Source organism: Triplophysa dalaica, chromosome 8 (assembly GCF_015846415.1).
Source record: "Triplophysa dalaica isolate WHDGS20190420 chromosome 8, ASM1584641v1, whole genome shotgun sequence".
Lineage (NCBI taxonomy): Eukaryota > Metazoa > Chordata > Actinopteri > Cypriniformes > Nemacheilidae > Triplophysa > Triplophysa dalaica.
This window is the reverse complement of record NC_079549.1, coordinates 14,003,720-14,019,740: the sequence shown is the minus strand read 5'-3', so window position 1 is coordinate 14,019,740 and position 16,021 is coordinate 14,003,720. Positions and strand designations below refer to the sequence as shown.

At 41.5% G+C, this 16,021-nt stretch overlaps 1 protein-coding gene across 1 annotated transcript; it reads right to left on the bottom strand.

Annotated features, from left to right (window-relative positions):
* Window positions 1-2,309: 2,309 nt before the first annotated feature.
* On the bottom strand, window positions 2,310-5,589 carry LOC130428039 (toll-like receptor 13). The gene is made up of 2 exons (XM_056755868.1): window positions 2,561-5,589; window positions 2,310-2,486 (listed from the first exon to the last, which is right to left on the bottom strand). Exons 1-2 carry the CDS (start codon window positions 5,204-5,206, stop codon window positions 2,439-2,441), a joined length of 2,694 nt encoding a protein of 897 aa, XP_056611846.1. The 5' UTR covers window positions 5,207-5,589; the 3' UTR covers window positions 2,310-2,438.
* Between the last annotated feature and the right edge of the window lie 10,432 nt (window positions 5,590-16,021).

The window sequence follows — 16,021 nt, the reverse complement described above, 5'->3', positions numbered from 1 at the left end:
ACCTTTCCGGTAAAAAGTATCTCATGGCAACGGCTTCACATCCTATGTTATGTATGTCTTACATACCAAATGAACAAAAAGATGACATCATCTTAAGACACAAAACAGGAGCTTTCAGCAGCACACAGTCCACATGTTGCAGAGACAATTGTTTCAAGGAAGCCAGAAAATGAAAGCGATGAGATCACAGACTACTTCTCCAGAAACCGGGAGAATGTTTTGGATGAATTTAACATTTATCTAGAGTCTACAGCAAACACACCTGATGTTTGCTGTAGTGCTTTCCAGCATCTATCAAAAATGAAGAGAGTCTTCATTAAGTGCAATACTGGTGTCCCTGCCAGTGCCGCATGTGAGCGGTTGTTTAGTGTTGGAAAGGACATTTTCCTGCCAAAACGCAACCGTCTTTCCGACAGTCATTTTGAGAAACTTCTCTTGTGTCGAATTAACAGGTCAGGCACTTCTGCTTCAGTTTAGTTAAGAGAACAAATTGAGTTGCCTATACATTTTGTTATTGCCTGCTCTTATTAGAAGGACACTGCACCTCAATTCTCGACTGATGGTGTGAAACCATTCCTGTTTTGCTTGAGTGGTATAACAATAACAGTGACAAACTATGCCAGTTCAACTAAAATACTTAACATTTTCCAAGCGTTCTTACTCTTCAGTTGAGGCTTTTGTAACATTACAAATTATAACATTTTGACCCTTTGGAGGTTAATGTTTTGGATGAGGTTTCAGTCTACTGCAACTACACCAGATATTTCTTTCCCTGCCAGTGCCACATGTGAGCGGTTGTTCAATGTATTTTCTTGCCAAAATGCAACCATCTCACAATCGGTATTTTTGAGAAAATGTTCTACATGCAATTTACGTTGGATGTATATTTTGTTCTTGCAATGTTGTATTTGTTGCAATTTTGCACTTTTGACAAACAGTCTGATATATTTGAGTGTTGTGTGCAATAAAACAATACTCTTTGAAATCATAATTGTATTGCATTGTTTTAAACACTAAATATTTTACTTAACACATTCCTCAGACACTTATTCAGTTATTTATAATATACGTTGTTCAAAAAAATCAAAAGTAGTTTCAATGTAGCTAGCTACTTTTTGATAGTAACTTGTAGTGTAGCTAACTACTTTTTCAAAAGGGTAGCTTGACTGTAGTTTAACTACTTTAACTTACGAGTAGCTTGTAGCTTGTCAAACTACAGTTTCAGAGTAGCTTCCCCAACACTGGAACTGAGGTTACATACGAAACCAAGACGTTTCGCGTTTCAAACTGAGATGGCAATATAATGGCAAAAGTAGCATTTTGCAGCTTTCAAAAGAAGTATTCCTGAAATCTGTATGTTGATTAGATGGAAAAATATATGTGGTAGCACCAATATACCATCTTATTTTGATCCTTCTGCAGCAGTCTTTCTGGTCAAAAAATGCAAAACAAACGGTGATACATTAACCATTCCTCTTTATTAGTTATCAATAGAGACTATAGTGTTAATCCATGCATGAATTCTTCTAATGTAATGTTTCTAGAATGTTTTTTTATGTAGAATCAGATGTTTTTTTTTATTCTATGTCAAGATGTTTTTAAGAACTTCCGCAATCATACAAGTCAGCTCGAAAACTTCTGGTGAACCGCCACTCATTGGTGTGGGGGTATCTTCAATTTTCTGAGGTAGCTTTAACAGCATCAATAGCGTAATACTTAGTTCATAATCAGAATCTATTCTAGACAGATAAATAGTCAAGTCCTCACATTAATTTAGTTGTTTAAACCTAAAACTAGGTAAAAAGACGTTTACATTTGTCTCTCAGTGTTTCTACTCAGCAAATTCCAATTCAACCATCCCTTTTCACACTGTCTTAAGACAGTAAGTGTATAAGTAAATCATGGTCACACTCTATTTTAAGGTCCAATTCTCGGTATTAATAAACAATTAACAATGACTTTTGACTCAGTAAACTACTAATTTGTTTGTCATGTTGAATATATACTTTATTAATAAACAGCCAATATGGTAGAAATAATAAGTAACTAGTTAATAGTGAGAATTGGTCCCTATACTAAAGTTTTGACGAAATCATACATGCAAACCCAAAAATATATTAAGGCCGATGTGCCTGTTGCATAATTGAATTAACCCTCCTATGGGTCGTATCGGAAATTAGTTACAGACAGCCTATATTGTCATATGGTTATATGTTTAAACAAATATACTTCAGAATGCTTTAATGACTTTCACAATGTTGAACGTAAGCAGCGATTTTTCACAGTTGCAGCGTTTGTAGCACACAACTTAATTGCATAAATACAATATGGTTAAAACTATTCCCACTGAATTCAGCATGAGTTTTTGTTATGAGTTATTTTTGTCAGAGCTCAGTTTTTTCCACAGCCTTTCCCAGAATGCCTCATGCATCTCAGTGTCAAGTGGCCAGTCTAGATAAGTCCTCGTTTTCACCAGTCGGGCCAACCTATGATGAGAGGATAGCAGGCGAGATGGAATATTTTCTAGGAAGACCAGGAGAAGAATGTCTTTCTGTTCTACCTGGAGTCTGTAGGTGCCCAATCGCATCTCCAAAGAACACCAGCTGCTACGGATGTAGTTACGACTTACTAGACAAAGAGTTCGTCGACTTGCATAGATGCTGTCTGTGATGTTTTCCACAATGTCTTGTCCCAGCTGAAAGTCCCGACTGTGCAAACAGAGATGCAGGAATGGAGGGCCACGCTGCTCCAAGTTTGGAAGAAGTTCTTCCATGACCCAGCGTTCATCTTTACTGCTGTATGAGACAAACACATCATAGCGGTACTGCTGTTTGCCATCGTTATGTAAAGCTTCTCTGAACCATCCACTGGCAATGTGATAGAATGGCTTTATGTATTGCCCTGCAAACTGATATGACAATACTACAAAAATAAACAAATATAAAAAAGCAGATGTTGAGGCAAAGAGCACAAATTCAATATTTAATGAGCAGTTGTCCTGGACGAAATGAACAAAGTTGAGAACATCAACTCCATTATCACTCAAACACTGGAAATCGTTCATGGTGGGATTGAACATAACAACCTGCACCTGCCTGTTGTCCTTCACCCATGAGACCAACCAAGCATCATCACAACTGCATAGAAGACGAAGCCCATAGAGACGGAGATCTTTTAAACTACTAAGATGTTCAACAAAGTTTTGCAAAATATTCACATAATTCTCTGCTAAAAACAAAATACTTTTCAGTGCCTTAAAGTCTTTGCTCAGAGTTCCATCCAAAAACAATATTTTACAGTTTATCAGCATCAGTGTTCGTAATTTTGTCAAATTATGAAACATTTTTTGCACATTTGGCTGTTTAGATAAATCAATGTTTTCCAGCTTTACGGTTTTTAAATGAACAAGCTCATTGATTACTGATAAATCACCAATATTGTCTGAGAATGCTGATGTAAATTCCAGCTCGACAACCGATTTAACATATTTCCCAATAAAGTCCTTTCCACAGAGGATATATTCAGCATCAATTTGAAGTTTAACTATAGATGTCAAGAGTGGACTGTCACAGTCCTCAACTGTCACATATTGACCTTTGATTTGGAGATTTAGACTCTGATTCAGTGTAACGTCTCCAAAGATTAAATGCATTGGTCTAATGCCTGAACTAATAAACACATTATTCAGATTGTTCGGGATCACTCCAAATATTTCACATAAATCTAGCTTGATCTGTGAAATTTTTGGTGGGAAGTGTAGATCTCCTAGAAGAAGAGTCTGAAGGTTAATAAGATGTCCCAACGAATTTGACTCAATTTGAATTAAAGGATTTTCTTGAAGATCTAAAAACATCAGTTCATATAGACCACTGAATGTGTCTCGATAAATGTGAGATAACCTGTTGTGACAGAGACTTAAATCTTTCAATTTGTCTAATCCAGTGAAAGCAAAGTCTTCTATGCTGGAAATATTACTTATAGATAATTGCAAACATTCAAGACTTGTGAAACACATAAACTGATGAGAAATTATTTTACCTATTGTATTTGCATTTAAATACATTATGGAAAGCTGTTTTACTGACTGTGGAAAGGACAAACAAACCGATTTAAAATCATTTGATTTGAGCACATGTCTAGTTGCTTCCAATCTTGAGAGGTTGCTGAAAATATGAAAGATTAAATCCATATCTAAAAGGACTTTCTTATCAAAACTAATTTTATCAAGACCGATGCCTACAACTTCTTTACAGTCTATAGAGACATTTGTGGGAGTAGCTGGGAAGTTTACAGTCCTGTAAAGTACACTTATATATTTAATAGAATACAGCTTTGCTGCGTAACACAACTCATCAATGTTAAGTACATTCACACGGAAACTCAAGCTATTGATATTTTCTACTCCAATCAAAGAAAGATCTCTGAGAAAATCTGATCGAAAACCAAAGCCCAGTTCCCACAAATTTCCCAAAACTTTCAAAGCCCCATCATCTATGTGCTTTACTGATCCCAGAATCAAATGTATCTTTTCAATATTGTATACAGTGGGTCTCTGACTGTCAGAGGTGTTGAAAAAAGAGCAGTTTGGGAAGTGAAGTACTTTTAAATCATAATCACTGAGATGAAGCCACTTAAGTGAATTTAAATTTTCAAGTCGACACAGAACCTCAGAAAGGTCTTTTAAACACGCATTCTCTATGTATAATATTTCTAACTGAGGAATTGTATCAAAAACATTTGGTGTCATTAATGTCAAACTATATTGTGAAAGAGACAGGCGTTTAAGTGAACTAAGTCCACTAAAATCAATAGATACTTCACAACAATCATTTGTATTGAAATCTAACCCTAATGAAGTTAAATTTAACAACCCAGTAAAAGCTTCTTGAGAGATCTTTGAAAAACATCCAGTAATTCCGAGGTATTCCAGAGAAGAGAAATTTGAAAATGATCTGGTAGACAAAATACCAACATAGTGCATATCCGGATCCATCTGAATCCTGAGACTCTGTAAATTTGATGGAAGCCCGCGGAGGTCCTCTTTAATATCAGTGATACCATTGCAGGAGGCAGAATTTGTTGTTTTTCCATCAAATGAGTTCGCAAATGGCATCCGTTCAACACCATCCAAAAGACATTTCCCAGCAAGCCATGAAAATACACAAGAAATCTTAAGACACAATATGAAGAGTGTGAGCAGAGTCATCTTCAGTTCTTGAGTGATTTTATCTTTCTTAATTTAATCTTCTGCTTTGATTGTGTATTCTTCTCTTGATGTTGTTACTCTTTCTCTGTAGGTAAAAAGTAAGAATACATATTTTTAAACAAGCAAGTCACTTCCCCTTTTTGCAGTCAGATACCAGAGATGTGTGAGTTTTGACAGTTGCCTTTTTTTGTTTTTCTCTAGTTTTCAATTTTGAAAAGATTGGACATATACATTTTTTGGCCAAAAATATATTTAAAAAAATGCTGAAGACATTAAGCTGACACCAGGTCTGCCAGTAAATGAAATCCTTGAACTACCTTTCACAACGGAAAAAAAATATGAACCGTCTACTGCAAGATCAAAATTTAACATAATTTACTTGAATTATTAGTGCACTATATGTTGTGTATGTTGTTGTGTTTGAAGTGAATTGTACTAACACATAAAATTATTAGAAAAGTAGTAAAGATACCCCATGCACCTACCTCTGACCTCAGACTAAGCTGTTGTGTTTTATTCTGAAGCACAGCTCTTCATAAATTTAGCAGTAAACATTAAAATGAGAAGAGAGTAAGGCAGAGCAGTCCTGGCTTGTCAAAAAAAAAGTATTTCCATTCTTTAGATTTGGATCACAAATTTTCGAGAGCATGTGTATTTAATCGAAATTGACCCAAACAAGGCAGTTGTTCATGTGACAGGCTGATAAGTAAACAGATCTGTAAAGAGACGTGAGGCAAAATAAATTTGCTGCACAGATCTGATTAACACATTCAGAAATAGTTCAAATGTTGAGAATAAGGAACAGGAGGTTTCGGTTTCTCTGTTAACCAGTCATCTATCTACTGTAAAAGCCGTTTTTGTATGTGTCTCTTTAAAAGCAAATGAGCTTCTGCCCCCCTCCCCGTATGCCTAATATGAGGTAGAGTGCTTACACATGTGCTTTGGATGACATCAAGACAAGGAATATGGCGGAAAGCGCACTTACGTCTGTAAAGCCTTGCCCAATACACTAACTAAAATAAAAATCACCTTAATGCCTTGTACATAAATACAAATTAAAGAAAAAGACAAAAACATAGATAGAACAGCATATGCTGTCCATTTGCTGTATGAAATATTTGTCATTGTGATTAATCATGTGTATGCATTCTACTAACACAAAATGTCATTTTTATTAAGGATTTTTATTATTCACCCTATAAATGTGTCCCCAAAAAAGGTTAACATTATAAAATAGTTAGGAATTGCCACTTTGTGTCATTTTGTTGAGATTGTGTTGACTATTAGGAAGCCTGCTCTCAACTAACCTCAGACTAAGCTGAAGTTGTTTTATTCTGAAGCTCAGCGTTTCTCAACTTTACCAATGAACATTGAAATTAGAAAGACCGGGAAAGTAGTCACCCTTATGAAGTCAATTCAATGCCATATTGCAACAAGTCCAAGGAATGGGAAGAAGGATGCGGGAACCGGCGAACGTTCAACAACACACTTTAGTAGTAGGATTGTCCCTTTAAGAGTAGACTGCGTGGCCCCTTTAAAAATAGCGGGGCATTAAGTGGGTGGGTACGTCAGGTAATCACGTACCTATATAGACTCAGGTGAGTTAGGTGCTTCGTGACATTGTATCGATGTGACCTGTTTGTGTAGGTCTTGTATCTCCTTCACTCCTCGAGAAAGGTAGGTTCTTTTCTTTTAAACTGGTGGCGCATAGACCACCAGTATATAAATCAAGAATATAGGTGTTGGGGGGAATTTAACTTAATTCACATGTTTGCTTAATGTGCTTGCTTGAAGTAATTTTAGATTAGTCGGGTGCGTCCAGACACTGAGTGGACATGAGTGTCTTGCATGTGAAAGGTAGGTTGGGTTGGTTGTATCCTTTCGTTGTCTTTACATTTATGCTGCTCTATTACAGAGTTGAGTACTTGTGGTTTATTTGTTCTGTTGTTCTTTTGACCTTTGTTTATCTGCTGGGCGTTGAGTGGGTTTAAATTAATTATATTTTTTGGGTTTGAAGTGTTTTGATATGTATTTATTTTATTTTCTGAATTGAGCGGTGAAATGTTTAAGCAAAGACATGATGCGAAAGAAGGAAACCAACTTTAATTTATTTTGTTGTGAATTGTTCCATTTGTTAGTATATTTTGTTCTTTTTGGGTGTGTTTGGGCAGTGTATGGGTGGCCGGGAACCGTGAGGCCCATTGGGATGATTCGTTCACATTGATTAAATTGTATCATTGATGTTGAGCTCCAGGTGTTATTTTAGTAACTTTGATAAATAAATTTGTAGTCTGTGGTTTTGTATCTGCCCGTCCTTTTCATTTAGTTGAAAGTCTGTAATTGGGGAGGCTCGGAAATTGGGGTCTGAGTACGGGCTTTACCAGTGTAAGTTAATGATCATCATACGGTCATATAAACGAACAACATAAATGCTGGCAGCTCCCTCACGGTCGACTTTCAGCCACACAAACATAATAAAATATGTACTTGTAACATGTACATAAATAAACAAATGCTTCATGTTGTTTTCTACTTCCTGTTTGCTGAGAGAGCGTGGTTTGAGACAGAGCTCCGTCAAACTTTTTCTAAATATATCGTTTATACCTGTTATTTCTTAATATTTATGTTCTAAATTGATAACTCACAGAGGGTTAAACCTATCCTTAAGTGTATCACATGCCAAATATCGTCATATAACGCACAGATAAATTTGTTTTGTACGACCATTCGCTATTAGCACTCTGGCTGTTAGCATTCCCAGCCTTTAGTTTCTGAATATTGCCTCTACTGCTTAACTCGCTGTTCTCATTGTGACACCACTAATGGCTAATGATTCAGATATGTGTTTAACGTTACCTTTGAGTGCAGATGATGAATCTTTCTTCGCACTTCAGTCAGAACTGGAAGTATTGGAGAAGCAGATCCACGATCTACTCGAGAGGCAAACACGTCTGCGAGAGCGAAAAATGGCGCTGGAAACATCCCGGGCTGACGCTCGCAAAGCTGCGGTAAGTGTTCGACGTGATTGTAATACTCCTATCACTTATACTCCGTGTGTTTCTATGCACATATCCCAGGCTTCAAGAGCACGACGAGCCGAAATGAACTTCACTCCTGCAGCTACACACGCACGGCGAGAGGCGAAATCCAGGACCGGAGCGATGAACTCTCCCCCACCGGCGCCACCGGTCTTCGAGATTTCTACGAGAAATCGCTATGCTGCCCTCTGCGAGACGAAATCCAACGCTGTGGTCATCGGAGACTCGATCGTCCGGAACGTACGCGCCTCCTTCAATGAAGGTAAGGTGCGCACTCACTGTTTTCCTGGCGCCCATGTTCTCGATGTCTCTGCGCAGGTAACTGCGATTCTGAAGGAGGATGCAAGTGTGGGAGCCGTAGTTCTGCACGCGGGGGTGAATGATGTGAGAATGCGGCAGTCGGAGATCCTGAAGAGGGACTTCAGGAGTCTGGTCGATACTGTTCGGAACGCATCGCCCAGGCGAGGATCATCGTATCGGGGCCGCTTCCTACTTACCGACGAGGGAACGAAAAGTTCAGTAGACTATTTACGCTTAACAATTGGTTAAAGTCATGGTGTATTGAGCAGAAGCTGCTCTTTGTAAATAATTTTGATCTGTTCTGGGAGCGACCAAGGCTCATCCGCCCCGACGGGCTGCACCCCAGCAGCATTGGAGCGGAAATTCTGTCTGACAACATCTCAAAGACTCTACGCACCATTTGACTAGTAAGTACAAATTTTAACCATAGTCTGTGTTCTTCTCACCCAACTGTTAAGAATGTTACAGTTAAGAATGTAACTGCTTTCAAATGCATAGAGACTGTGTCTGTCCCCCGAATAATACAACCAAATAATAATTTATTTAAAAGTATGAGAAAAAATCTCATCATGATTAAACCAAAAGACAATATATTTAATGAGCAAAACCAACGCCTAAAGTTTGGGCTACTTAATATTAGATCATTAAATCCAAAGCAAAAGCCGAGCACTTCCGTAACCTCATAGAAAATCACAAACAATCCAAGGTTTTTATTTGGTACAATTGCTAAACTAACAAACAAACAGACTCCACCTGACCTGGGTATTCCGCCGCACCTTGGTAGCAATGAATTCATGAAGTTTTTTTACTGATAAAATCGAAATAATACGAGACAACATCGCTAAAACCAAACCTCCAAGTTTGTCGGAAGAATTAGTTTCAACCGTCACCCAAAAAGAAAAGCTAGAGTGTTTTTCTCCTATAAATCAGGAAGATTTAATTAAAATAATTGCAACATCCAAACCGACGACATGCTTACTAGACCCCATTCCGACTACTTTATTAAGAGTTACTACCTGCTGTAATTGAGCCCATTTGTAACATAATCAACTCGTCAATTAATCTAGGACATGTCCCAGGGCCCTTTAAGCTGGCTGTAATCAAGCCTCTCATCAAAAAAACTAACTTAGACCCCAATGAACTTGTAAGCTATAGACCAATTTCAAATCTACCGTACTTGTCTAAAATACTAGAAAAAGTAGTTTCAACTCAACTGTGTACCTTCCTACAAAATAATGACATGAACGAAAAGTTTCAGTCTGGCTTTAGATCGCATCACAGCACTGAAACTGCGCTCGTTAGAATAACAAATGACCTCCTTATTGCTTCAGATAAAGGTAACATCTCACTCTTAGTCCTGCTTGACCTTAGTGCTGCTTTCGATACTGTAGACCATAAAATACTACTAGATCGTTTAGTTATATCGGTATTCAGGGACAGGCACTGCAATGGTTCAGATCTTACTTAACAGACCGATATCAATACGTCCATTTAAATGGGAAGTCATCAAATCTTACGCAAGTAAATTACGGATTACCTCAGGGATCGGTTTTAGGACCCTTGCTTTTCTCCATATACATGCTGCCCCTCGGCAACATTATTATTATTATTATAGCTTCCACTGTTATGCAGATGATACTCAGCTATATATCTCATCAAGACCAGATGATTCCTTTAAGCTATCCAAACTGGCAGAGTGCATCGAGGACATAAAACATTGGATGACTAGTAATTTCCTCCTTTTAAACTCTAGCAGAACAGAAATATTACTTATAGCACCAAAATCAAGTAAACAGAATATCTCCGACTACAGCCTGCAAATTGAAAGCTCCACTGTTTCTCCAACAAATACAGTTAAAGACCTAGGCGTTATATTAGACGGCAACCTGTCATTTAAAAATCACATCTCAAATATCACAAAAACAGCCTTCTTCAACCTTAGAAATGTTGCCAAATTACAAAATAGTTTGAGTTGCAGACGCAGAAAAGCTTATTCATGCATTTGTGACCTCGCGGCTTGACTATTGTAATGCTCTACTTAGTGGTTGTCCTGTATCATCGATAAACAAACTACAGTTAGTTCAGAATGCAGCTGCCAGAGCTCTTACTAGGTCAAGAAAATACGATCACGTAACCCCAGTTTTATCATCGCTTCACTGGCTACCCATTAACTATCGTATTGATTTTAAAATTCTTTTAATTACTTACAAAGCCCTGAACGGTTTAGCACCTACTTACTTAACCAAGCTTTTATCACGTTACAACCCATCACGCTCTCTAAGATCTCAAAACTTAGGACTTTTGACAACACCTAGAATAACAAAATCCACCAAAGGGGGTCGAGCTTTCTCATACGTAGCACCTAAACTCTGGAATAGCCTTCCTGATACTATTCGAGGGTCAGACACACTCTCCCAATTTAAATCTGGATTAAAGACACATCTTTTCAGCCAAGCCTTCACATAATGCATAGTTAATGAACAGCAGCTATGCTAATTATTCTCTTTATTCTCTTTCCGCCTCTGCCTCGGGATGCCCATCCCGAGGTAGGAAGAAGTTCCACCGTGTCCAGACGACTGACAGATGCCCATCCCCAATTTGAGATTACGCCAGCTACAGCTGCAGACTGGCTGACCATCCCAGCTCCATCTAAGGCAATTCCACCACCAGCCAAGAGAATTATGACCATCAGACCACTACATCCCCAACCAGTGGCGGAGCCAGAGGGCTAGTTGGGGTGGCAATTGCCACCCCCAGACGAAGCCCTTGCCACCCCTGTTGCCACCCCGCTGAAAACATTACACTATTAGATTTTTACGAACATTTCCCAAATCTCCCAGCGGACGTGAATGCATCCTTACGCAGCACGCACAAGCGTGCAGCTGCAGCGTTCTGTTGCTGCTACACTTTTCATTGGTTAAGCTGACACGCAGCACCTTCGTGACGTGCTCCAAACGGCTCCAAAACAACGCCGACAGCACACGGGGTCGATGAAGAGCACTTTGCTGGTATGTACAGCTTTTATTGATATTAAATTAAACTTCACGAGTTCACCTGAGCAGATAATGAAGATAGCAGGGGTAGTAAAGGTATGCGTGTTTGGCGTGCTGTCCGGGGGGCAGGTTCCGAGCTCGCCGATTCCATCCGATCCCGGAACGCTCCCGCCCCCCAATAGGGGCGAGTGCGCCAAGCTCGGAAACGGCCGAACCCAGAACTCACCCCCCAAAGTGCAAGGATATGAGTTGGACAGCAGCCAGGTAGCGCATACTCCCCAAAAACAAACCGCTGAGAGAAAGGCTTCCTGGATGGTGGCTTGCAGTCGCCATGGGCTGAGGGGTCGTGTAGGTCCTGATGAAGCAGATGTTGTCGTGTCTTCTGGAAGTGAATTTCCGAGGGAGTTCTTCTGTGATCGTGAATTGGGATCATATTCCTGGGGCGAAACGAAGGTGGAAGGTTGGCTAGCTTCGGCAGGGTGACTTTGCCTGTCTGCTGTGGCAGAACATTGGTTGGAAGCACGGCCTCTGTGGAGTTGTTCTCTGCGGCGAAACAAGCTTCCTGATGCCAGGCGTCTGCTGAGGCAGAGAATGGTTTGAAAGCACGGGCCTCTGCTGGGCGGTCGCTGTGGCGACGCTGGCTTTGAGGATGAAAGGTGTTTGCTGAGGCAGAGCGTGAGTAGGAAGCAATGGTTCCCTGCGGGGTATTTGTTGCAGGTATGTTAGCTTTGAAATGCGTGACATCTGCTGCGGCAGAGTGAAGATTGGAAGCCCAGGGGTGGTCACTGCGGTGACTCCGGCTTCTTGTACGGACAGGGTGGAACACGTTCTGCTGCGGCAGAGAAATTTTGAAGCAATGAGCCCGTTTGGGCATTTGCTGCAGCAAGGTTACCTTCGAAATGCATGGCGTAAGAGCACGAGTTGGAACCACAGGCCCCTGCAGGGGCAGTCGCTGCGTGATTCTGGCGTAAGCATGCATGGCCTGTGAATGGAAAGGAACATGGCCTCTGTGGAAATGGACTCTGCAGTGAAGCAAGCTTCCTGATGAAAGACGTCTGCTGTGGCAGAGCATGGTTGGCCTTGCGGCGATGCTGGCTTTGAGGATGAATGGTGTCTTCTGAGCATGGGTGGGAAACAATGGGCCCGATTGGGGGTATTCGCGGCAGCGATGCTGGCTTCGAAATGCATGTCGGCTGCTGAAGCAGAGCATGGTTTGGAAGACCGGGGCAGTCACTGTGGTGACTCCGGCTTCTAGCATGGGTGGGGGTTTGGAACGCGTTCTGCTGCGGCAGAGAGAAGTATACATCAATGTGCCCCTGTGGGGGTGTTAGCTGACGCGATGCTGTCTGCGTGCTGCTTGATGTTTAACTGCTGTAGAGCCATTGTTGGGACCCGGGAGTGATCACTGCGGTGACACTGGCTTGTAGCTTGGGTGGGGGTGTGGAACACGTTCTGCTGCGGCAGAGAGAAGTTTTGAAGCCATGGTCCCCTTCTGGTATTGGGGGGGGGGGGGTGGGGGGGGAGCACGTTCTGCTGCGGCAGAGAGAAGTATGAAGCACGGGCCCCTGCGGGGGCGGTCGCTGCGGCGATACTGGCTTCTAGCATGGGGTGGCTGTAGCTTGGGTGGGGGTGTGGAACACGTTCTGCTGCAGCAGAGGGAGTTTGATGCAATGGCTCCAAGTATTGGGGAAACACATTCTGCTGCGGCAGAGAGAAGTATGAAGCACGGGCCCCTGCGGGGGCGGTCGCTACGGCGATGCTGGCTTCGAAGAGGTGATAGGAAAGTGGTTGTGACTGCGCTGCAGAACACGGAAAGAAGCACGGGCCCCTGTGGGGGCGGTCGCTGCGGCGATACTGGCTTCGAGGAGGTGATAGGAAAGTGGTTGTGACGGCAGAGTAAGGGAGGAAGCACGATACTTCCGAGAAGAGGTGAGGGAAACGTGCAGGGATTCGATTTTAAGTGGAAGAGAAACGTTCTGCTGCGGCAGAGTGAGGGATGAAGCACGGGCCCCTGCGGGGGCGGTCGCGTGGTGCGATACTGGCTTCGAGGAGGTGATTGGAAGGGATGGAAAGTGATTGTGACTGCGCTGCAGTGCACGGAAAGAAGCACGGGCCCCTGGGAGGGGGGCGGTCGCTGCGGCGATACTGGCTTCGAGGAGGTGATAGGAAAGTGTTTGAGACTGCTGCTGCAGAGTGAGGGAGGAAGCACGATACTTCCAGGAAGAGGTGAGGGACACATGCAGGGATTCAATAAATGAGAGAAAGACCTTCTGCTGCGGCAGAACGTGAAGGGGTGGGTGGCATGGAGTGAAGGTGTCTCTGGTGCAGGGAGACGCATTGATGATGCCTCATCTAGGAGGCGATGCTTGGTGGGTGGATGCAGGCTAACTGCCCCCCAACTGGCATCGACAATGGCTCACCTGGAGCGCGGCCTATGCTAGCCGACTTGTGGAATGCGCATGTATCTTTAAGTTGATGTGCGCACTGTGTGGGTAAAAAAAAAAAAACACTGGTTGTGTTCAGGTTGAACACTGGTTGTGTTCAGGTTGGCAGACGAGATACCATAGAGATCTTGCGTTTAAGCAACTGGTAAATATACTGGTGCATGCCCTTGTTGTGTAGCTTAACCCTACAGTTTGTAACAACCGCCACTACATGGTGCACGATCTAAATAACAGGCCGTAGCTTGACGCTGTGAAGGCGGGTGGAAGGATGGGATCTGTTGTCTTCACCGCTGACTGCCATCGATCAGACGGGAACGCAAAATCATGTTAGCGTGTTGAGTAGAGCAATAAAGTTTATGGTTATGTTGCATATATTTGTGGTCCATATATAAGTTACTGCTTGTAACAAGCTTGTGGCTGACTAGACGCTGGACACTTCTTCCACCTTTGCAGTGGCGGAGCCAGAGGGCTAGTTGGGGTGGCAATTGCCACCCCAGACGAAGTCCTTGCCACCCCTGTTGCCACCCCGCTGAAAACATTACACTGTTAGATTTTTACGAACATTTCCCAAATCTCCCAGCGGACGTGAATGCATCCTTACGCAGCACGCACAAGCGTGCAGTCGCAGCGTGCTGTTGCTGCTACACTTTTCATTGGTTAAGCTGACACGCAGCTCTTTCGTGACGTGCTCCAAACCGCTCCAAAACAACGCCGACAGCTCACGGGATCGATGAAGAGCATGTTGCTGGTATGTACGGCTTTTATTGGTATTAAATTAAACGAAGTAGTGTTTAAACGGGAAGTAAGGGAGACGTTGCACTTTAGTGCTTAGCATTAATAATTCATGAGCATTACTAGTCGTAAAACTGGCTGAATAATACTGTCACTCCTGTGTGAATATGCTTAAAACATGTCGTTAGCAAATGTTCAGCAACAATCACAGACATTAGGTAGGCTTATTCATATTGGCACGTGTAATGCAGCACTAATCTTAGTATAACAGACCGTTGTCATGAAAAACAGAGCGTTGCCATGGACGTAGGATTCTAACCGTAGAGACCGAACGGACTATTTTCTTTAGCGGAAGCAATATAAATAGTTTTTAAATCAATAAACTCCCTTTTAAATCAATATGTTGTGTCAAATTATTTATTTATTTGGTAGGTAGCCATGTAATAAGCGGGATAATGTATAGCGAGGTGGTTGTTATAGCGAATACAACCCCTTCAGGCTGATTTAAGATCCCTCCGCTTCACGCCGGGCTCATAAACAGCCTGTCGGTGTTGTATTCGCTATGACAACCGCCACGCTATACATTATCCCTTACTTAACATAACATGTCTAGATGTCTAAGCAATTTTCCTTGTGTTGTCAAATAGGCTAGACCTCAATATACTCAGATTTTGTCGTCATGTATTACTTTAGTATTTGAATTATTAGTAACGGTGTACTCATGGTAAATAATAACAAGCAAATTGTTCCAAATTATGGTTTCTTCATGAGGTGTGTAAAACATTTTGCTTCATCTCACCAGAACCGCAGAATTATGCTGTTCTGAATCTGAATGTTTGTATTTGTGAACTTGGTGGTGCCATACCATGGGTAGATGCAGGTTATACCTGGTACAACTATTGAAGTTTATCATTATAGTCAGTGTTAAAGGGCACTATGTTTTTTTTGTATTGTTGTTCTACTATTATTCTTGTAGTACATGTTTGGATGTGTACAACTGCCTACTCCTGCCTTGTTTTGACAGGTCCAAGTTTACCTCAGTTTTTTCTCTTGGACTTGATTAGTCCAAGGAGCACTTTGAATACTTAGTGTTCTATTTTTGCTGTATACTTAATACATATATAATTGTGTACATTTTGGAAAATAAACAACTTTAATTTAATCTATACACATTTTGTGGAAAATAATTTATTTTTACCTTGCCACCCCTTTGCCACCCCTGTTTTTAAAGTGTAGCTCCGCCACTGCACCTTTGTCCAAGACACAGTGGTCATGCGGTTTCTACGTCAGAAGGCGGTGACAAACACG

Bases quoted from the DNA above. Each gene is read 5' to 3' on its own strand.
- LOC130428039 (XM_056755868.1), bottom strand. From the start codon at position 5,206: ATGACTCTGCTCACACTCTTCATATTGTGTCTTAAGATTTCTTGTGTA. The intron at 2,487-2,560 runs GTAGAACAGAAA...CTCTCATCATAG, and splicing joins TGGGCACCTACAGACTCCAG to GTTGGCCCGACTGGTGAAAA.